At 41.6% G+C, this 24,687-nt stretch overlaps 1 protein-coding gene across 1 annotated transcript in view; it reads left to right on the plus strand.

The window, feature by feature from the left end:
* LOC117374619 (deleted in malignant brain tumors 1 protein-like) overlaps positions 1-24,687 on the plus strand; it is a 53,186-nt gene that overhangs the window by 11,801 nt on the left and 16,698 nt on the right. The window contains 15 exon segments of the mRNA XM_055223759.1: positions 2,253-2,477; positions 4,784-5,101; positions 5,790-5,900; positions 11,999-12,391; positions 12,474-12,785; positions 12,866-13,138; positions 13,320-13,601; positions 14,384-14,701; positions 15,121-15,255; positions 15,334-15,533; positions 19,960-20,078; positions 20,808-20,890; positions 20,973-21,005; positions 21,213-21,527; positions 24,025-24,249. Coding sequence (XP_055079734.1) covers positions 2,253-2,477; positions 4,784-5,101; positions 5,790-5,900; positions 11,999-12,391; positions 12,474-12,785; positions 12,866-13,138; positions 13,320-13,601; positions 14,384-14,701; positions 15,121-15,255; positions 15,334-15,533; positions 19,960-20,078; positions 20,808-20,890; positions 20,973-21,005; positions 21,213-21,527; positions 24,025-24,249 — 3,342 coding nt within the window.

Consider the following 24,687-nt stretch of genomic DNA (forward strand, 5'->3'; position numbering starts at 1 on the left):
ATGCACAAGTTTGGGGTCTTTGTAAAGGTCACACCCTATAGTTTTACCCACAGAATCACTGTAAGTTTGTCTGCTGAGCATTTATACACTTTGGAACACACAAATATTTTTCTCATCCTCGCCTACATTTTTTTTGTTAAAATGAAGGTGTAGAAAGCTGCAGTAAGAGCTGGGGACAGAAATACACTATATCTCAACTGACAACATTGTTGACCACTTACATTTCAAATTTGAGGTCAATATCAATAAAAATGAGAGTTTTATACTCATTTTATCATTAGTAAGTCCAGTGTCCTTGGTCGCGTACTTCCTTTGTTTTGTCCGTTTTGTCATGTTTAAAATACAAAACTGCTGCATAAAATTACGCAATTACACGCCTATCTTTGCATCCAGTCTCCTCCTTTTATGTGCGCAGAAAACTCCATCTGTTTATGGTAAACCACTGCATGTCACGCATCGTCGTGTTCCGCTGCTCATTGGCTTTAAGGGGAAAAATCAAAAAATGTAATGTAACAGCTTGATTCTACAAGGGGGCGAGTGGGGAGTACTTTTTCAGTCATCTGTAGCTGTCATGATCCACGTGTTCCTGCTCCCTGTTTTGCCTCCTGTATGCTCCTTCCCCTCCCCTCCACCTGCCTGAGTCTAGAGCTGGGTGGAGTTTCTGACTCCTCCTGCGCGCACCTGAATCCCATCAGCGCAATCAATGCCACCTGCCGTGGATAAGAAGAGCCAGGACCAGACACTCCGTGCCAGATGGTCCGCGTGTCAAACGTGACTATTCTAACTCTGCTTAGTAGATATTTGTTACTTGCTTTTTGATGCTTATTGGATTTTTGCTACTCCCAGATTCCTGCTCCCTAGACCGTCCCAGCTCCTTCGTCTCTGGTTCCGTTCCTGACCCTACCTCCCCACTCTAGTATTAACTGCTCTTTGTCTTCACCTCTACATCACGCCCTGGACCCTGGCTTGCACCTCACTCCCTGCTCCCTGGACTGTCCCTGCTCCTTTGTCTCTGGCTCTATTCCTGACCCTGCCTCCCCGCTCCGGTAGTGGCCACACCCTGTCCTCATCCCTGCACTCCACGTCACGTCCCTGGCTCGCACCCTGCTCCCTGCTTCTTGTCTGTTCTACCATCATTTGCCTGTTGGAACAGCATCCAGTCCATCAAAACATAAGGTCTCTCTGCTCCTGAGTCCACCAAGAGATCGTCCCTCTGTTCCACGAACCGCTCCAGGTCCGAGATGCCTCTAGCTTAACTTGTACAAACATCCACAGTGTCCTTGGTTGCGTACTTTTTGTCCGTTTCCTCATGTTTAAAGCACAAAACTGCTGCTAAACAGTCATGTAAAATTATGCAATTACATGCACGTAATTTTGCGCGCGGATCTTTGCATCAAGTCTCCTCCTTTTACGCGCGCAGCAAACTCCGTCTGTTTACGGGAAACCACTGCATGTCACGCATCGTCGTGTTCCGCTGCTTATTGGCTGTAAGAGGAAAATATCACTAAACGTGTGTAATGTAACAGCTTGATTCTACAAGGGGGAGAGTGGGGTGGGACTCCTTCAGTCATCTGTAGCACTCATTCACTGTCCGGGGCTCCAGTAACTCAAAACCCCCACCTTATTGGCCAACTTTGGTATCAGTCACAAGCTAACATGAGTGTTGGGCACTGAGGAACAAAGTTGGCACTGTCAGAAGTTTATTATGCTTGAAATCGACAAAAGAAATGCAAAAAAGTGACGGAGCAGATTTCACTTTCTTGCAGCAGATTGGACATGGAGGATCTAACTTATTTTGTGGACATTATTTCTTTACTGGATTATATTCTCTGGACATGTACGGAACAAATGAGACCAACTTTGTGTGAATATGTGGATGTTTGACAGAACCAGAGCCTTCAAAGTTAAGGCAAGTCCAAATCCACATTTCTGACTTCTCTGTAAAAACAGCTTTCCTGTCAGCACTGTGGTAATTACAGGTGTAAATGGTTTACATATTCAGAAAGATGAATGCCGTAGCTTTCATTTGATGTGTAGATTGTTTGTGTGGGTGACGTAGAAATATACGTACATTGCTGTAAAGTTTTAACGAGGGCGCCTGACGGCGGGCCGTCGGAACGGGGTTAAGGGGTTAACTGATTCGAATGGTTTGAGTATTTATAATAGAAGGGAAAATATATAATTTATCTCCCTCATTAAAAAAAAACAACAAAAAACTAGTGCTGATTTGCTCTATACAATTAACTTTACAGATCATATCAGACTGGTTGGTCCTGGTTCTTCTCGATGTTCTGGAAGAGTGGAGATCTACCACAGCAGAACATGGGGAACAGTGTGTGATGATGACTGGGACATGTCCGATGCCAAAGTCGTGTGCAGACAGATGGACTGTGGAGTAGCAATAAATGCGACAAAAGAAGCCCACTTTGGTCCAGGCTCTGGTCAGATCTGGCTCGATGATGTGAGCTGTTCTGGGAGTGAAAGCTCTTTAATCAAATCAAATCAAATCAAATCAAATCAAACTTTATTTATAAAGCACTTTTCATACAAAAAAAAGTAACACAAAGTGCTTTACAAAGCATTAAAATCAGTCCCACCCACCAAACCCACCCAGCCACCCGACAGCCCAACAACCCAACCCCAACACATCAATAAACACAACCAAACAACCCCCCACCCCAACACACACTCCCACCCCCCACCTCAACACATGTTAAAATACCTCAGTTTCATTTAAAATATGTTTAAGTGGAACAGGCTGGATAAAGATGAACCAGATGAGAGAGCGCCACCAGAGGAACCATCTGCACCAGGAACAGGGTCACCCACAGCCACAGGACACCAGGGCCCAGAGAAGAGATGAGGTCAAGACCAAACCTCCAGGGCCCACGAGCCAGGGCCCAGCAGCCACAGCCAACCACAGCTCCCGGTGCAGAGGGCTCCTCAGAGGAAACACTGGCAAATCTAAAATGATTAAAAATAATAAAATAAGTCAAAACTAATAAATAAGTCAATAAATAATAAAATAAATAATCAATAAATAATAAAATAATCAATAAATAATAAAATAAGTCAAAACTAAACAAGTAAATAAAACATAAGTAAAACATGAACACACTAGCCAGCCTAAATAAGACTAAATAAACAGAGAAGTAAACTTAAAATGATAAATACTAATCAAAAGCTATGCTAAAAAGATGGGTCTTGAGCCTGCTTTTAAAAACCTGAATGTTCTCTGCGGCCCTGAGGTCCTCCGGCAGGCTGTTCCATAGACGGGGGCCATAAAACTGGAAAGAGGCCTCTCCATGCGTGTGTGTCCTGACTTTGGGAATGACTAGGAGCCTGCTGCCGGAGGAGCGCAGGGGCCGCGAGGGTTCATAGGATAAAAGCAGTTCTGTAAGATAAGAAGGCCCAAGACCATTAAGACATTTAAAAACCAGTAAAAGAACTTTAAAATCGATCCTGAAACACACAGGGAGCCAATGCAGGGATTCTAATACCGGTGTAATGTGGCCCCGCCCCCTGGTCTTAGTCAGGACACGTGCTGCTGAATTTTGTAATAATTGTAGACCTGAAATCGCCTTTTTGGGAAGACCAGAGAGCAGGGCATTACAGTAGTCTATACGACTGGTGATAAAAGCATCAGCGTCTCTGTGTTGGCCCGAGAGAGAATGGGACGGACTCTGGCTATGTTTTTCAAATGGTAAAAAACAATTTTTGTGATGTTTTTAATGTGTGGAATAAAAGTCAGCTCAGAGTCAAAAATAACGCCCAGGTTTCTTACTTGTGATGATGGATTAAAAGACTGTGACTGTAATTTGGGTAAAAGTTTCTCTCTCTGGGCCTCAGGACCAATGATTAAAACCTCAGTTTTGTCCTGGTTAAGCTGGAGGAAGTTTTCTGCCATCCAGGATTTGATGTCTAAAATACAGTTAAAAAGAGCATCCACTGGGCTGGTGTCATCAGGAGACATGGAGATGTAAAGCTGTGTATCATCTGCATAGCTGTGGAAGCTGATTCCATGTGTCCTGATGACATCACCAAGAGGGAGCATGTACAGGTTAAAAAGTATAGGACCTAAAATGGAACCCTGGGGCACACCACATGTGATTTTATGAACCTGAGAGGAGCAGGTGTCTAAGCTTACCATAAATGTTCTGTCTGTGAGGTAGGAAGTAAGCCATTTGTGTACAGTACCAGAGACTCAATGTGGACATGGAGGATTTGGTTCACAAGACTGTAAACATAATGAAGATGCTGGTGTGATCTGTTCAGGTAGAACTTGTTGTTATATGTTCTGTAATATAGTTTGGAAGTACTTCTATATTTTACACCCAGGTTACAATGTCTTTTTGTTATATTGTATGATGAGATTGCAAAAATTTACATGTCTGCCATTTGGCAACTAATTTTTTCCATCTAGGAAGACTCGCAAAGCCAAATATTTCTGTGACCAGCCAAACAGTGATGTGGGGTCAGAGTGTCAAACTCACCTGTTCCATAAATACAGACCATTCAGGAGGAACATTCTTTCTGAAGCGTTCAACTCAAAATGTCCAGAGATCTACCTCCAATCCTGCCACCTTCAGCTTTTCTCGAGTGACTTTTGACAATGAAGGATCTTACTACTGTCTGTATCAGAAAGTGCTCTCAGGTCGATCTTTCAGCTCTCCACAAAGTGACTCAGTGTCTCTTCATGTCACTGGTGAGTTCTTTTGGGGCTTTAACTTATTTAGTGACTGACTCAAGACTGATGCTACTTAACTTTCTGTTTTCCTCCCAGTGGACCTTCCCGTGCCCAGCCTGTGTGTGTCTTCTCCTGCTGGGGGACACTGCTCCTCCGACACCGTCCACATCACCAGGGGAGACAGTTTTGTCCTCAGCTGCTCTGTCCCCTCAGATGTCCCAGAAGGCCTGTTCCTCCTGTGGTTCTCTGGCTCCAACAGCTCTGTCAGTGAGCCTTCAGTCAACCACTCAGCCTCCTTCTACTTCCCTGTGTCCCAGAGCCAACACCAGGGACAATACAGCTGTGTGTATCAGGTCACTGGGGCAGGACGCACATACACCTCAGAGACAGTCCCCATCCAAATCTACATTAAATGTAAGTGCTGTAAAATAATCTTGGTGCCAACTGTGCAATAAGTAGTAAGAAAATATATAAGTATTTACACAATAAAACAAAGAGGAACTAAATATACTTCTAAAACGTGTTGAAAAGTTTATTTTAAACAGTTTGCAGCATTCCAAAGTTAACCCTCACTTTCCCAACACATCCTAATTATTCACTGCAACGAATTTACAGGCACTTTTCCCAACTTTACCTACCTAACCCTGCTTCAGTTAACAGCAAACTCCATCTTCTCTAAAAACTAACATGCTAACAGAACACTTCCTCAATATCTGCTTTAAATTTACAGCCACTTTAACCACTGTTACACAATTGTTCTCTCAACACCTTTATTATTTCATATGTAAATAACATATTTTAATCCAGAAGAGAGACATTTTTATGCAGACACAATCATGTTGATGTTTTCATGAATATTGGACTGTTTGATATTTATTTCCTCCACTAGTGCCACTGGTGCTGTTTGTCGCCCCCTCTGTGGTTGGAGTCGTCCTGATTCTTGGTTTGGTTTCACTGCTGCTGTTCCTGGTCCTTAAGAAAAGATCTCAAAGTCAACATTCAGAAAGCACCGTCCAAGCACAGAGTCTGTTCTCACACATCCATTTAAATACTAGTCTTTACACAATGTGTTCTTTGCATTTGAAAATGATTCTTGTTTCAGTGGATGAAGCTGAAAACAATCATCTCGAAGACAATAATGAGGATGAGAAGGTTTATGTCAATGTTGATGCACCAAAATGCACCAAACCTGTCTCCGACCCCCCGGTGAGAAGTTTCAAAGTTGCTAGAGAAGATTTGACCAATCAAGAAGATGATGATGATGATTATGAAAACTGAGATTAACACTGAGGAGCAGGAAAACTTCTAAAATTCTGAGCGACAAAGACTGGATATGTTTTATAATGGTAAGACATTGGGGAATGTGGACACTGGGCAGCAGTAGCTCTTCAGGTGGATCACTTCCTCCAGAAATAGAGGTTTGATAAACCAGCAACACACCAGCATTGATATTAGTAGTAACAGTATAGTACTTTTAGTATAGTAACAAAAGCAGTATAAATGATGCTAATGAAATATTTTATCTCCTAAAACCCTTATTTCCTACGCCCCTTGAACACATCAGTCCTTTCTTGTGCACATGCAGCCTGCACATAGCTAGAAACAGCAGTAGGACACAGACAGCAATTTAACAAGATACACAAGCCTTTAGAGCGTCTCACTTCAAATCTAACAGAGCGGAGTGTGTTTTCTTGGAAACTCCAAGCCAGACCCAGAGAGAACTCTTAAAAAATCCTGGAGCAGTGTGGCCAGCTGCTCAGGTTTTTGGAAAAGATCTTTAGACCTGAATAAACCACTTCAAATCAGAGTATGCCAGATCAGAACACACTTTGTGCCAAATGGAAAACATTCAGTCCTGCACATCAGAATAAAGAACTGAGACATTTAAACACCTTAAACTACCTTTTATTTTTAGCTTGGCACTGTTCTCTTTCACATTGGTTTATGCATTGTTCAATTGTAATAACTCTGTTCAACTTTAAATTCTCTTTCATTTAGACGACTGCTCCAGAAACTAGACAACAGCTCTAGCCTCCAGTGTATTACTTGTGTGATGCCATGATTCTCTTTGCTTTGGCTACTGTCAATATGTTGATGTTTTAATGTTGAATTTTAACTTTGAATAAAAACATTTTAAGGCTCAGTCATTTACTTTCATTTGGGGAAAAGGGTTTGATGAAAATAAGCAGAAAATAGCAAGGAGCAACATGAAGCTGTAATTGTAACTGTGATTAATTATTCATTTTACACAGACACTAGACTCTACAAACCTTGTTTCTTCACTACAACAAAAACATTTTCCAGTCAGTCACAAATAAATCAGACCTCTCTGTTGCCTTCAAGAGAACATAACAAATTCTTCTTGAGACCAGATAATTCCATTCCTTTCAGTTCTGTTTCCTTTACTCACAAACACAGTGTTCAAATCTCAAAAGATCTCGACAATGTGTCAGTTCTGTTTCATGTCTCAACTTTGAGACGGTGGAGGCTCCGATTCAGACCCCTGTCCTGACTGAACACAGATTGATTAGGGCCTGATACAACTCTTAACACTTAAATACTGTCCCCAGATCTCCCAAAGCACAATTTGCCTTTAGAACTGTGTCTGGATTGATCATTTGGCTTTTTCTACCTCAGAGGGGTATTAGCATGTGTACAGGTTAGACTAATCAAAGAGTCGACATGTGAAATCAAACATGTGTATGAAAAATATAAAAATACTTGGCCTTCCCATGATATTAAAAGATTAGAAAAAGGAACTGAGAACATAAAGAGTTTGCTTGATAGGAGCTCCTGTGTTGGGGCTGTTTTCTTAGACTTTAAGAAAACCTTCGACTCCATAAACCATCAGATCTTGCTCCAGGTTGACTCAGTTTAACATCTCCAGTCAGGCTCTTCAATGGTTCACATCATATCTGTCTCACAGGAAACAGCATGTGGTAGTTCATGGTGTAAAATCTTCATGTTTAGACTGTGATGTTGGAGTCCCACAGGGGTCAATCCTTGGGCCGGTCTTATTCTCCCTCTTTATCAATCACTTAACCAAATACTTATCCAAATGTATGCGGATGATGAAATTATCTACACTCGAGCCAAAAACGTTCTGCAAGCGGCTGATGACCTCACAGCTGCTGATGACCTCACAGCTGCTGATGAGTTATCGTCTGTGCATAACTGGCTTAAGGACTCATGCCTTTTGTTAAACACAACAAAAACAGTCTGGGATAAAAAAAATAAATAAATAAATTTGAAAAAAGCCCTTTCCCACCACTGTCACGTTGGTTATGGTCAAACCAAACATGCATCATCTGTAGTGACAATGTGACTTTAACTTTTCTATAGAGATATATTTGCATGAATGGGAAAAAAATGAAGGGGACGGGTATAAAATGTAACTGTCTTGAATGGGCCAAACAGACTGAAATAATGAGGACTGTGCAATGAGTGTAATGTGCAATGAGCGTAGTGTCCAGTTTTTATTTTGACTCTTTTATGGCCCCAGACCTTGGGACAAAAGATGTAAATTAGCCTTTGGCTATAATCTGGTGTGTTTACATTCATGTTGTATCATGTCTGTTCATCAGCATGCATTGTCCTAATCAAATAAATAACCAGCTTCAGCAGCATCTTCACAAGGTCTTGTGCTTTTGTTCTTGTGTTGATCTGCACATTTCAGACCAAAGCTCGTTCATCTCTTGTTGTGTCTGAGCGGTGTGATGCTGGACATTCCCATGGTCTTTATACTTGTGTATAATTGAACAGATGAACGTGGCTCCTTCAAGTATCAAGGATGAACCAGACTTGTCCACAGTTCTCTTCCTGATGTTTTGGCTGATTTCTTTTGACTTTCCCATGATGTTACACAAAAGAAGCAGAGTGTTTCAGGTGTGTCTTCAAACACATCCACAGGTGTGTTTCTAAACTCAGATGTTGTCAATAAACCAACCAGAAGCTTCCAAAGACATGACATCATCTGGGTTTCCCCAGTTGTTTAAAGTCATATTAATGTTACTGTATATAACATTCTGACTCTGAAGAAACTCATGAAAAATCCTCCTGTCATTACTCTGGCACTGAGCAAATAGAAATAATTTTGGTAATCCTCATTGACCTAAAACTAGAAAAGTTTAGTCTGATTTCATGTCAGACAGTGACAATCATTTTCTTTCCACATTTTGTCATGTCTAATGGATCACAATAAGTTTGTTGATGGTGTCTCTAAACTTTATTAAATGGAACAATTTACCACACACACTGATGTCAAATAAAATGTGAAAAACTGGGGGATGACCTGCTGCATTAGTCCCAGCTGCAGTCGGAGGTCTAGTGCTCCCCCTGGTGTTCATTTTGGTCTGTCTGCTTCATCACAGGAGAACAGCAGAGTCAAGTGATTCTCCCAGTCAGTTCTCAGTCATTCTGTTCATCATGTCTCTGCCTTTATATAAACATACTTACACGCTTTATTTATGTCATAGTGTCGGTTCCTGTTTCGAGTGAGAGGTGTAAAGTATGAGGCACTGCAGAAGGACGACTGATGGTGAATGAAGAGCACAGCTGAGAGAACGTCTTTTTAATAAATTATTTGTGATTGAACTAAAACTAAAGTTGGTCATGTTGGTGCATTTTGTAGAACTACACTGTACTATTATCATCACGGTCAGAAGGTGGAAACTAAATAGATTAAGAGATTTAAATTTAAAAAAGAAATTACCCTGTTGCTTGATAGTAGCTGACAGTTCCTCTGTGAATAAAAAGCATAAATTAACATATTTTTTTCCCAGAAGTTGAGATAAATTGAGCAAATTAAAGAACCAAGTTTGTCATAGTGTTGCTGCTCCTAAAGTGGTTGCACTTTCTATTTCATTTGCAGTCCATTTATTATTTTATCATTATCATTTATTATTGTAATACAAATCTTAAAAATATTTATATATATTTACATAAGAAAAGTTGGAACTACAATATTTTAATTTATTATAGTTTGATGTTTGCCATGTCAAACACATTTTCGTGTGTTGTTTTGTATATTCACAATTTTAGGCAAAGTAGCACTTTATAAACTTTATAAAGAAAAATAACATGATGCAATTTGACAACTCTTAAAACTTTATGATGGAAATTAACGATCTGTTTGACCACTCCTGTCTGTGGGTTGTGAATTGCTCCTGTCTGTATTCTTGTGTGTGATTTTAATGTGATTCTTGTTGTCTGTGGTGTGAATGTTTTTAAATCTGTTGTGTTTTTATGTTAAGTGTGACACAATTGAGTTTTATAAAAGTTTTTGGTCCCAATTAAGTCCTCTGTTTATTCCTTTGTTCCATGACTCCATCACTCGCCTGATCAATGGACACAGCAATTATATCTCTCATCCACAAAGAGGATAAATGCTCATCCTACATCTCATCCTTAAAAAAATTATTGCAGGAAGTTTACAAAATTACATTCAACAGCTTATTAGCTCTGATCAATCAGGTTTCACTAAAGCCAGATATACATTAGTCACTATCAGGAAACTCTTGATCATTATTGACCAATAGAACGTATCAAAACAACAAGCATTTATTCTACCTTTAGATACAGAAAAAGCAGATGGCGTCGAGTGATTCAACCTTTCACAAGTGCTAAAAAAATGTAACCCTAGGAAAACTGCATTCGACGGATCAAATCATTATACATCAAGCCAAAAGCTCAAATCTATAAATGTAGTGTTTTGGTCTGACTCGAGGATGCTGCCAAGGATGCCTCTTGTCTCCTGTTTTGTTTAAACTGGCAACTGAACCCTTCGCTGTGACCATACGACGTAACAATGAGATCCCTGGAATCACAGTTAGAAAGGTGGAAAATAAGATTCCATTATATACAGACAACATCATTTACTTTACGCCACAGAACCTCAAAAATATATTCCACTAATAATAGAAATTATTGAGAAATTTAGAACTGTATCAGGCTACAGGGTTAACAGTAAAAACACATGCTTTACTTCTTAATACAAAACCTAACTAGTCAAAGAATTGTCCCATATGTTTGAACTAGTTATCAGTATAAAAGACGCCTGTCCACAACCTCAAACAGTCAGACTCCAAACTCCACTATGGCCAAGACCAAAGAGCTGTCAAAGGACAATTATTAGAAAATGGAAGACAACACCACTGATAATCTCCCTCGATCTGGGGCTCCATGCAAGATCTCCCCCCCGGGGTCAAAATGACACAAGAACAGTGAGCAAAAATCCCAGAACCACACGGGGCGACCGAGTGAATGACCTGCAGAGAGCTGGGACCAAAGTGACAAAGGGACCATCAGTAACACACTACACCACCAGGGACTCAAATCCTGCAGTGCCAGACGTGTCCTCTGCTTAAGACAGGACATGTCCAGGCCCGTCTGAAGTTTGATAGAAGCATTTGGATGATCCAAAAGAGGATTGGGAGAATCTCATGGTCAAATCAAACCAAAATACAACTTTTTGGTAAAAACTCAACTTTGAGTTGCATCCAAAGAACACCAGACCTACTGTGAATCACTACTTATATACTTATTTCCTGCCATGAATTTGCAAATAAATTCTTTAAAAACTAGACATGATTTCCTGGATATTTTTTCTCATTCTGTCTCTCATAGTTGAAGTGAAACTATGATGAAAATTACAGGCCTTTTTAAGTGGGAAAACTTGCACAATTGGTGGCTGAATAAATACTTCGTTGGCCATGTGGGTGCATGTGCATATATTTATGTATACACATGTATGTGCATCTTTGTCTATGTGTATATGTGTTTATATATTTTACTTTGAAACTGTGGCTGATCTGGGAGTGTGTGGGTGTATGTGTGTGTGAATGTGTGACATGAAAGAGGAACTTCAACTTTTTACCAAATGCAGCAGAAGTCGACCAAGTGCTTTTGAGTTTCATCTGGACGTCATGGCTGTCGGACGAGGCAGAAATGTTCTCTGTCTGCACATGGGTAAGATACAGTTCTATTTGCTCATTATGGAAGCTACATTTTCATGTCCTTGTGTCTGAAACCTGTGCATGTTTTTCCACAGTGATGCTGCTGTTTGTACCACCTTTGCTAACAGGTTTGCTCTGTTATTATAATGTTTGGGGAGTTTAGTTTAGCTTATTTCAACATCAAATTGGAAATAAAAATGTATCATAAAAGTTATATTTTTATTTCAGGAATTTATAAAAGAAATGGTTTAATACATTTAGTCCCACCACCATTTTAAATACAGATATGTTCAATTAATTTGGTTTGATGCATATTGTAATAATTGCAATATATATTTTCTTGGCAATATTCAAGCAGGAGATCAGATCAGACTGGTTGGTCCTGGTTCTTCTCGATGTTCTGGAAGAGTGGAGATCTACCACAGCGGAACATGGGGAACAGTGTGTGATGATGACTGGGACATGTCCGATTCCAAAGTCGTGTGCAGACAGATGGACTGTGGAGAAGCTATAAGTGCGAAAAAACAAGCCCACTTTGGTCAAGGCTCTGGTCAGATCTGGCTCGATGATGTGAGCTGTTCTGGGAGTGAAAGCTCTTTAACTCAGTGTGGACACAGAGGATTTGGTTCCCATAACTGTGGACATGGTGAAGATGCTGGTGTGATCTGTTCAGGTAAAATGTGTTTGTTTATATTTGACATGAAATCTTTTATGATAGTTTTCTCAGACATTGCATGTTGAAAAGGTTTTTGTCTTGGAGCTTGTCATTGCTAGAATTTCTCTCCCTCATTGAAGAACAAGTGCTTATCTGCTCTGTACAATTAACTTTACAGATCAGATCAGACTGGTTGGTTCTGGTTCTTCTCGATGTTCTGGAAGAGTGGAGATCTACCACAGCAGTACATGGGGAACAGTGTGTGATGATGACTGGGACATGTCCGATGCCAAAGTCGTGTGCAGACAGATGAACTGTGGAGTAGCAATAAGTGCGACACAAAATGCCCACTTTGGTCAAGGCTCTGGTCAGATCTGGCTCGATGATGTGAGCTGTTCTGGGAGTGAAAGCTCTTTAACTCAGTGTGGACACGGAGGATTTGGTTCAAATAACTGTAAACACAGTGAAGATGCTGGTGTGATCTGTTCAGGTAGTAACTTTGTTTTGCATTATTTATAATTTAATTGTGGTTTGACTCCGAACTCTGAAGTTCTGTTTGTATTTTTTCAGAGGGATTCCCAACACCTACTGTTTCTCTGTCTCCTCTTGAGCTCATGTGGGGTCAAAGTGCCAGTGTCACCTGTTCTATTAATGGACTTTCAGGTGGAACATTCATTCTGAGACACTTAAATCAGGAAGTTCAGACTTTAGGCTCCAACCCTGCCACCTTTAACTTACCCCAAGTGACTGCTGACAATAAGGGGCCTTACCACTGTTTGTATCGGATGGTGCTCTCAGGTCAGACCTTGGATTCACCCCAAAGTGACTCACTTCTCATCACTGGTGAGTTCATCATTATGAGATTCTGAGTTTACTACTGATTTGGTAAGTGGAACGTGCAAACTGGCATTAGTTGGCTTGAGCCACAGCCATCAACACAATAGTTGTTTTGTGAGTTGCATTTATCATACATGGAACTAGAATGTCATGTATGCAAACAAGCAGGTGATCTCTTCTGTTTCAGTGAAATTTCCAAAGCCCAGTATTTCTGTGTCCCCCTCTCGTGATGTCATGTGGGGTCAGCATGGAGTCAGTGTGACCTGTACCATCTCAACTCAGATTTCAGGAGGAGTGTTCAAACTTATGCACCGACATCGAGACATTCAGACTTCAAGCAGCCCAACGTTCTACTTACCACGAGTGACCTTTGACAGTGAAGGGTCCTACCACTGTCAGTATCAGAGAGACACCTCAGGTCCAGTCCTCACGTCTCCACAAAGTGACTCTCTTACTCTTCAAGTCTCAGGTGTGGTATTAGACAGCTAAAAGAAATTATACACTGCCTGGCCAAAAAAAAAATTCACCACCAAAAAAAAAACTGCCTTTAGCTTTGATCACACATTCGCTGTGTCATTATTTTTTATTTCGCTTCTGCAGTGTCAGATTTATTTCCATCCAGTTGTTGCTTTAATGTTTCTCCTGTTGCATTGATGATGGTCGAGTCTGACGCTGCTCAAAGCTTCTCCAGCACATCCCAAAGTTTCTCACTGGGGTTAAGGTCTGGACTCTGTGGTGGACAATCCATGTGTGAAAATGACGTCTCTGCTCCTGATCCACTCTGTCACAATTTGAGCCTGATGAATCGTGGCATTGTCGTCTTGTAATATGCCCAAAAATCCACTGATGGAATAACCTGGTCATTCAGGATATTCAGGTGTCAGCTGACCTCATTCTGCTGAACCTAGACCGGACCAACTGCAGGAGGAGACAACCTGTTTGCTTAGTTAAATCCAGGTGGCAACTTTTTTTTTTTTTTTTTTTTTTGGCAGTGTATTTGAGCAACTGACAAAACGTTCGGGGTCAGAACTGTGTTTAGGGGCACTTTAGGAAAAAGGTTTTACAGTGCTAGACGACCTATGGTCAACCTTATTTGCAGAACAAAAATGTTTAAGAAATCTTGTTTGGTGAGGTTTTGTTTCAGTCCTCTGCGCAGGCAATTTCACATGTTTCATTTTAAAAGTACCATTTGTCAAAGCAATGTTCTGAAAGTAGGAACATATCTTTTTTTTCATTTTACATTTTTCCCAGTGGACCTTCCCGTGCCCAGCCTGTGTGTGTCTTCTCCTGCTGGGGGACACTGCTCCTCCGACACTGTCCACATCACCAGGGGAGACAGTTTTGTCCTCAGCTGCTCTGTCCCCTCAGATGTCCCAGAAGGCCTGTTCCTCCTGTGGTTCTCCGGCTCCAACAGCTCTGTCAGTGAGCCTTCAGTCAACCACTCAGCCTCCTTCTACTTCAATGTGTCCCAGAGCCAACACCAGGGACAATACAGCTGTGTGTATCAGGTCACTGGGGCAGGACGCACATACACCTCAGAGACAGTCCCCGTCCAAATCTACACTAAATGTAAGTGCTGTAAAATAAGCTTGAATGTAAAAACTGACATGGAATAATAAATTCCACTAGTGACGCAATATACTTCTAAAATATGAAGTTTATTTTAAGGTTTGCAGCTTTCCAAAGTTATTCTTCCCTTTACCAACATATCCTAATTATTCACTGTAATGAGTTTATAGGCACTTTTCCCAACTTTACCGACTTAACCTAGCTTCAGTGAACAACAAACTCCACCTACAATAAAAGCTAACGTGCTAAAGGAACACTTCATGATTCTCTGCTTTAAAATTACAGCCACTTTAACCACTGTTACACAATTGTTCTCTCAACCTCTATTATTTCAAATGTAAAGAAAAGAGATGAGTACACTTTTATGCAGACAAATTCATGTTGATGTTAGATTGATGCTTCTTTATTTCCTCCACTAGTGCCACTGGTGCTGTTTGTCGCCCCCTCTGTGGTTGGAGTCGTCCTGATTCTTGGTTTGGTTTCACTGCTGCTGTTCCTGGTCCTTAAGAAAAGACCTCAAAGTCAACATTCAGAAAGCACCGTCCAAGCACAGAGTCTGTTCTCACACATCCATTTAAATACTAGTCTTTACACAATGTGTTCTTTGCATTTGAAAATGATTCTTGTTTCAGTGAATGCAGTTGGAAACCAGTATCTCGAAGACAGTGATGAGGATGAGGCCGATTATGTGAATGTTGATGCACCACAATGCACCAAACCTGTCTCTGACGCCCCGATGAGGAGTAATCAATACCAATCCTGCACAAGATTCAATGCTGTTAGAGAAGATTCGACCAATCAAGAAGATGAAGATGATGATGATTATGAAAATGTAACTAACACTGAGGAGCAGGACGACATTTATCAAAACTTCTAAAATTCTGAGCGACAAAGACTGGATATGTTTTATAATGGTAAGACATTGGGGAATGTGGACACTGGGCAGCAGTAGCTCTTCAGGTGGATCACTTCCTCCAATAGAAGTTTGATAAACCAGCAACACACCAGCATTGAAATTTGAATGACAATATCAGTATAAACGATGCTAGTGAAACCCCAATACTTTATCTCCTAAAACCCTTATTTCCTACGCCCCTTGAACACATCAGTCCTTTCTTGTGCACATGCAGCCTGCACATAGCTAGAAACAGCAGTAGGACACAGACAGCAATTTAACAAGATACACAAGCCTTTAGAGCGTCTCACTTCCAATCTAACAGAGCGGAGTGTGTTTGTTTTCTTGGAAACTCCAAGCCAGACCCAGAGAGAACTCTTAAAAAACCCTGGAGCAGTGTGGCCAGCTGCTCAGGTTTTTGGAAAAGACAAGGGTCAGATAGAATCAAACTCCAGTGTATTACTTGTGTGATGCCATGATTCTCTTTGCTTTGGCTACTGTCAATATGTTGATGTTTTAATGTTGAATTTTAACTTTGAATAAAAACATTTTAAGGCTCAGTCATTTTCTTTCATTTGGGGAAAAGGGTTTGATGAAAATAAGCAGAACATTGCAAGGAGCAACATGAAGCTGTAATTGTAACTTTTATTAATTATTCATTTTACACAGAGACACTAGACTCTACAAACCTTGTTTCTTCACTACAACAAAAACATTTTCCAGTCAGTCACAAATAAATCAGACATTTCTGTTGCCTTCAAGAGAACATAACAAATTCTTCTTGAGACCAGATAATTCCATTACTTTCAGTTCTGTTTCCTTTACTCACAAAGACAGTGTTCAAATCTCAAAAGATCTCGACGATGTGTCAGTTCTGTTTCATGTCTCAACTTTGAGACGGTGGAGGCTCCGATTCAGACCCCTGTCCTGACTGAACACAGATCGATTAGGGCCTGATACAACTCTGAACCTCATCAAGATATCCTATAATCCCAAAAAGTTGTGGAAATTATCTGAAAAACAATAACAAAAAGCATAACAAAAGACAAACTTTAAATCTGTCAACTGGACAAACTGTTGTAGTAGTGAAGACGTTTGGCTGCTCATCCAAGCCACGTCTTCAGTTCTTTTCAAATTGCTGCTGGACACTGCCTTATATCTGTCTGAAGAGAGGAGCTAACTACACTGAAACTGCCCTATGGAACCTTAACCGACCCTGCTATTGCTCTCTTTGTTTGGGTCTGAGGATGGAGTTATAGATGGGGATAGATGATGTCTAATGCCCCATTCCTGTTTAAGGAAGGATTGTCTTTCCTAGCAAAAATATCTTCTTTAACTCTCCTCTCAAACCATTTCTTTTCTCTGGCTCAGATCTGAACCTCACTCTGTTCAAAGGAGTGGTCAGTGTCTTTGAGATGGAGATTCTCTTATGGATTGTTTAGTTTCTCCAGTGTAACGCTCACTGCACTCTTCACTACACTGAATGAAGTAAAGAGTATGTCTTCACTCCTATGATTTGTCCAGTTAAGATTTAAACTTTGTCTTTCGACCTGGACAACTGACACAGACACCAAAAAACATAGACTGTCAGTGTGCATTTTATTACATTTGTAGCCGGTTCAGTCTTATGACTAGCAGACAGATTAACGCTTAATCTGTTTGTCTTTGCCTTTAGAAATTTGTCTGGCTGATCATTCGGCTTTTTTTCTACCTCGGGGGTATTAGCATGTGTGTACAAGTTAGACTAAACAAAGAGTCGACATGTGAAATCAAACACACGTGCATGAAAAATATAAAGATACCTGGCATTCACGTGATATTAACAGAACAGAACAGTAGAACATTGAAAACATTTGTTATACTGCATCTTGTAACAACAAATGTAAACCCAATACATATTACAAACATTTGTATCACACCAGACAGTCTATGGGCAGTGCTCGTGTGAAAACACAGTGGTCAGTATTTTTTCTGGTAACCTGTTAACGGTCCGACGACCCGGGCTTACTTTACAACTTCACAACAATCTACATATACTTTTACATCACCCACACAAACAATTTACACATCAAATGAAAGCTACAGCGCTCGTCTTTCTGAGTAGGCAAATCATTTTCACTGGTAGTCACCACAGTTCTGACAGGAAAGACCTTTTTACAGAAAAGCCAAAAATGTGGATTTGGATTCCACTTAGCTTAGAGGGTTCGGGTTCTGTCAAACATCCACATATTCCCAGAGAGTTGCTCTCAATCATTCCGCACAGGTCCAGAGAATATAATCCAGTGAAGAAATTATGTCCACAAACTAAATTAGATCCTCCATGTCCAATCTGCTGCAGGAAAGTATTCCAAACGTGAAATCTGCTCCGTTACTTTTTTGCATTTCTTTTGTCGATTTCAGGCAAAATAAACTTCAGACAGCGCCAACTTTGTTTCCAAGTGCTAAACAAACATGCTACCTTATGACTGGCACCAATGTTGGCCAGTAAGGTGGGGGTTTTGGGTTACTGGAGCCCCAGACAGCGAACCAGTGCTACAGATGACTGAAACTTTATGCCCCACTCTCCCCCTTGTAGAATCAACCAATTACATTAGACACATTTAGTGATGTTTTCCCCTTACAGCCAATGAGCAGCAGAACACGACGATGTATCGCATGCCAGTTTTCTATGAACAGATGGAGCTTGACGAGTTTGTAAAGTGAGTGAATCAAGAGCTCTTCATTCGTAATTTGTATGTATTTTACACACTGTAGTTTTGCAACAGTTTTATGTTCTAAACATGACAAAACAGACAAAACAAAGGACGCACGTGATCGAGGACACTGTGGATGTTTGTATAAGTTATACTGGAGGCATCTCTAAACCGGAGCGGTTTGTGGCAAAGAGTGAAGATGGTGTGTGTGAATAATTTGGTATGGAAGTGTGTGTGTGTGAGTTGAATGTTTTTAGAAATGTCATATTTGAATGAGAGATGTGTTGTATTTGATATATGTATCATAGATTTACAGGTTTCTCATCCATCTACACCAGACCTATTTTTATTAAACATCAGCCTGTCCAGGGACTACAGGTGGAAATTAGTATTTATGTTATAACCTGGCACCAGACATCTTTCCTGTTTTTAAGGTCAATGTAATGTCGTGCACTGTCCCTGTTTCAAATAAAAGCAGACCATACCATACCATACCATTTCGACTCAGGAGTAGAAGGCCTTATTTTTTGATGGATTGGATGCTCTTCTCGATCGGTAAGCGTGGTTTATTCTACTATTGAGATAATTGTAGGTAAAATATATCGTGTAAGATCATTAGAATTGCTTTGTTGCACATTCGAACCATGATCTCTGGCACATTTGTGTTTAGCTGTATGAGTTAGACTTAATTTATCTTTTGAAAGGTGTTTTATTCTGCAGTTATTGTAGGTAAAAATATAAGATGTGCACACATACAGGGGTGAGAAATACTATCCATCCATTTTTGTCCACTTATCCAGGGCTGCAATCTAAGCAGGGACTTCCAGTCTTCCCTCACCCCAGACACATCCTTCAGCTCCTCTGATGGGACCCCAAGGCGTTCCCAGGCCAGCCGAGACATAGTCCCTTCAGCGTGTCCTGGGTCTATCCCGGGTGCCTCCTCCCAGTGGGACATGCCAGGAACACCTCCCCCAGGAAGCATTCTGAACAGATTCCACCTCAGCCGGCTCCTCTCGACATGGAGGAACAGTGACTATACTTCAAGCTCCCCCCATGTGACTAAGCGGGACACGGTCGAATGCCTTCTCTAGATCCACAAAACACTTGTGGAGTGGTTGGTTAAACTCCCATGAACCCTCGAGGACCTGATGGAGAGTATAGATTTGGTCCTGTGTTCCACGACTGGGACGAAAACCACACTGCTCCTTCTGAATCTGAGGTTTGAATCTGATTCACCCCCAAAGCCTTGCCACCGAGGAGCTTACTAACCACCTCAGTGACTTGAGCCAGGGTGATGGACAAGTCTGCCTCCGGGTCCCCAGTCTTTACTTCTTCCTTGGAAGATGTTGTGATTGAGGAGATCCTCAAAATATTCCTTCCACCATCCTACAACCTCCCCAGTTGAGGTCAGCACCGTGGAAGTACTGCCTCCCCCTCACAAGGCATCAAATGGTTTGCCAAAATCTGTTTGAGGACGTCCAATAGTCCTCGTCCATGTTCTCCCGAACTCCTCCCAATCTCAAGTTTTTGCCTCATCAACCGTGCAAGCTGCGACACGCTTGGCCTGCTGGTACTCGTCAGCCGTCTCAGGAGTCCCACAAGCCAACTAGGCTCGACAGGACTCCTTCTTCAGCCTAACGGAATCCCTTACTGCTTGTGTCCACCATCAGGTTCGCGCTGCAACAAGCACCACAGCCCTGCAGATCAACAATAGAGGTGGAGAACATGGCACACTCGGAATTCATGTCCTCAACCTCCCTTGGGATTTGGGAGAACTTCTCCTGAAGGTGTGAGTTGAAGACCCGACAGTATGCTTGGGTCTGCCAGGTCTGTCCAGCTTCCTCCTCCACCAGTGGATCCAACTCATCACCAGGTGGTGATCGGTTGACAGCCCTGCCGCTCTGTTCACCCGAGTGTCCAAGACACACGGCCATAGGTCAGATAAAATGACAACAAAGTCGATCATCCACCTCTGGCCTAGGGTGTCCTGGTGCCACATGCAATGACACTTGAATATGGTGTTCTCCTGTATATGTCCTGTCTCCTCCTGTCTCCTCCTGTCTGCTCCCATCTCCTCCTGTCTCCTCCTGTCTTCTCCTGTCTGCTCCTGCCTGTATTCATGTTGTTTGTGATTTTAATGTGATTCTTGTCTGTGGTCTGAATGTTTGAGATCTGTTGTTGTGTTAAGTGTGATTATTAGTGTTACCATTCTTTAAAGATGCATTCCATATTTCACTGATATTAGCTTTTTTGGCACAAAAAAAAAAAAAAAGAAAAATGATCAAGCCGTACTGTGGAACATTTCAGGCAAAGCAACAACATTTCTTCTTGGCAACAAGTAACAAGTAGGTGATGGACAACTCTAGCAGAAAAGTTTTACTCTACACTTTTCAACAGAGACAAAAAAGCAGAGCAGGATATATGCATTTAGCTGGTCGATGTGTGTGTCACTGTGGCTGAAGATGCTAATATGAACTGTGACATGAAAGGGGGACTTCTAATTTCAAACCAAATGCAGCAGAAGTCGACCAAGTGCTTTTGAGTGTCATCTGGAGGTCATGGCTGTCGGACAAGACAGAAATGTTCTCTGTCTGCACATGGGTAAGATACAGTTATATTTGCTCATTATGGAAGCTACATTTTCATGTCCTTGTGTCTGAAACCTGTGCATGTTTTTCCACAGTGATGCTGCTGTTTGTACCCCCTTTGCTAACAGGTTTTCTCTGTTATTGTAATGTTTGGGGAGTTTAAAAATGTATCATAAAATTTATACATGTACTTTGGGAATTTATAAAACAAATGGTTTAATACGTTTGTAGTCCCACCACCATTTTGATACAGATATATTCATTTAATTTGGTTTCATTGTTTGATGCATCTTATAATAATTGCAATATATATTTTCTTGTCAATATCTGAGCAGGAGATGAGATCAGACTGGTTGGTCCTGGTTCTTCTCCATGTTCTGGAAGAGTGGAGCTCTTCCATTACAGTGCATGGGGAACAGTGTGTGATGATGACTGGGACATGTCCGATGCCAAAGTCGTGTGCAGACAGATGGACTGTGGAGAAGCAATACGTGCAACAAAAGAAGCCCACTTTGGTCAAGGCTCTGGTCTGATCTGGCTCGATAATGTGAGCTGTTCTGGGAGTGAAAGCTCTTTAACTCAGTGTGGACACGGAGGATTTGGTTCACATAACTGTAAACACAGTGAAGATGCTGGTGTGATCTGTTCAGGTAAAATGTTTGTTTACATTTGACATGAGAACTTTTATAATAGTTTAGTCAGAAAAGGTTTTTCTCTTGAAGCTTGTCGTTGCTAAATGCTGTTAGTCCTACAGAAGTTTTCAGTGCAAACACATTTCTGTAGAAAATGTTTTGTCTGTTTAACCCCTTAACATTCCAGGTCATTTTGGTGAAACTGCCTTTGTTCTGACGTCTCCAAATTAAAATAATCACCATTATTGAACCCTCAGTAGTAAATGCACAAGTTTGGGGTCTTTGTAAAGGTCACACCCTATAGTTTTACCCACAGAATCACTGTAAGTTTGTCTGCTGAGCATTTATACACTTTGGAACACACAAATATTTTTCTCATCCTCGCCTACATTTTTTGTGTGAAAATGAAGGTGTAGAAAGCTGCAGTAAGAGCTGGGGACAAAAATACACTATATCTCAACTGACAACATTGTTGACCACTTACATTTCAAATTTGAGGTCAATATCAATAAAAAATGAGAGTTTTATACTCATTTTATCATTAGTAAGTCCAGTGTCCTCGGTCGCGTACTTCCTTTGTTTTGTCCGTTTTGTCATGTTTAAAATACAAAACTGCTGCATAAAATTACGCAATTACACGCCTATCTTTGCATCCAGTCTCCTCCTTTTATGTGCGCAGAAAACTCCATCTGTTTATGGTAAACCACTGCATGTCACGCATCGTCGTGTTCCGCTGCTCATTGGCTTTAAGGGGAAAAATCAAAAAATGTAATGTAACAGCTTGATTCTACAAGGGGGCGAGTGGGGAGTACTTTTTCAGTCATCTGTAGCTGTCATGATCCACGTGTTCCTGCTCCCTGTTTTGCCTCCTGTGTGCTCCTTCCCCTCCCTCACCTGCCTGAGTCTAGAGCTGGGTGGAGTTTCTGACTCCTCCTGCGCGCACCTGAATCCCATCAGCGCAATCAATGCCACCTGCCGTGGATAAGAAGAGCCAGGACCAGACACTCCGTGCCAGATGGTCCGCGTGTCAAACGTGACTACTCTAGCTCTGCTTAGTAGATATTTGTTACTTGCTTTTTGATGCTTATTGGATTTTTGCTACTCCCAGATTCCTGCTCCCTAGACCGTCCCAGCTCCTTCGTCTCTGGTTCCGTTCCTGACCCTACCTCCCCACTCTAGTATTAACTGCTCTTTGTCTTCACCTCTACATCACGCCCTGGACCCTGGCTTGCACCTCACTCCCTGCTCCCTGGACTGTCCCTGCTCCTTTGTCTCTGGCTCTATTCCTGACCCTGCCTCCCCGCTCCGGTAGTGGCCACACCCTGTCCTCATCCCTGCACTCCACGTCACGTCCCTGGCTCGCACCCTGCTCCCTGCTTCTTGTCTGTTCTACCATCATTTGCCTGTTGGAACAGCATCCAGTCCATCAAAACATAAGGTCCCTCTGCTCCTGAGTCCACCAAGAAATCATCCCTCTGTTCCACGAACCGCTCCAGGTCCGAGATGCCTCTAGCTTAACTTGTACAAACATCCACACTGTCCTTGGTTGCGTACTTTTTGTCCGTTTCCTCATGTTTAAAGCACAAAACTGCTGCTAAACAGTCATGTAAAATTACGCAATTACATGCACGTAATTTTGCGCGCGGATCTTTGCATCAAGTCTCCTCCTTTTACGCGCGCAGCAAACTCCGTCTGTTTACGGGAAACCACTGCATGTCACGCATCGTCGTGTTCCGCTGCTTATTGGCTGTAAGAGGAAAATATCACTAAACGTGTGTAATGTAACAGCTTGATTCTACAAGGGGGAGAGTGGGGTGGGACTCCTTCAGTCATCTGTAGCACTCATTCACTGTCCGGGGCTCCAGTAACTCAAAACCCCCACCTTATTGGCCAACTTTGGTATCAGTCACAAGCTAACATGAGTGTTGGGCACTGAGGAACAAAGTTGGCACTGTCAGAAGTTTATTATGCTTGAAATCGACAAAAGAAATGCAAAAAAGTGATGGAGCAGATTTCACTTTCTTGCAGCAGATTGGACATGGAGGATCTAACTTATTTTGTGGACATTATTTCTTTACTGGATTATATTCTCTGGACATGTACGGAACAAATGAGACCAACTTTGTGTGAATATGTGGATGTTTGACAAAACCAGAGCCTTCAAAGTTAAGGCAAGTCCAAATCCACATTTCTGACTTCTCTGTAAAAACAGCTTTCCTGTCAGCACTGTGGTAATTACAGGTGTAAATGGTTTACATATTCAGAAAGATGAATGCCGTAGCTTTCATTTGATGTGTAGATTGTTTGTGTGGGTGACGTAGAAATATACGTACATTGCTGTAAAGTTTTAACGAGGGCGCCTGACGGCGGGCCGTCGGAACGGGGTTAAGGGGTTAACTGATTCGAATGGTGTGAGTATTTATAATAGAAGGGAAAATATATAATTTATCTCCCTCATTAAAAAAAAAACAACAAAAAACTAGTGCTGATTTGCTCTATACAATTAACTTTACAGATCACATCAGACTGGTTGGTTCTGGTTCTTCTCGATGTTCTGGAAGAGTGGAGATCTACCACAGCAGAACATGGGGAACAGTGTGTGATGATGACTGGGACATGTCCGATGCCAAAGTCGTGTGCAGACAGATGGACTGTGGAGTAGCAATAAATGCGACAAAAGAAGCCCACTTTGGTCCAGGCTCTGGTCAGATCTGGCTCGATGATGTGAGCTGTTCTGGGAGTGAAAGCTCTTTAATCAAATCAAATCAAATCAAATCAAACTTTATTTATAAAGCACTTTTCATACAAAAAAAAGTAACACAAAGTGCTTTACAAAGCATTAAAATCAGTCCCACCCACCAAACCCACCCAGCCACCCGACAGCCCAACAACCCAACCCCAACACATCAATAATCATAACCAAACAACCCCCCACCCCAACACACACTCCCACCCCCCACCTCAACACATGTTAAAATACCTCAGTTTCATTTAAAATATGTTTAAGTGGAACAGGCTGGATAAAGATGAACCAGATGAGAGAGAGCACCACCAGAGGAACCATCTGCACCAGGAACAGGGTCACCCACAGCCACAGGACACCAGGGCCCAGAGAAGAGATGAGGTCAAGACCAAACCTCCAGGGCCCACGAGCCACAGCCAACCACAGCTCCCGGTG

Source organism: Periophthalmus magnuspinnatus, chromosome 8 (genome assembly GCF_009829125.3).
Source record: "Periophthalmus magnuspinnatus isolate fPerMag1 chromosome 8, fPerMag1.2.pri, whole genome shotgun sequence".
NCBI classification, from domain to species: Eukaryota; Metazoa; Chordata; class Actinopteri; order Gobiiformes; family Gobiidae; genus Periophthalmus; species Periophthalmus magnuspinnatus.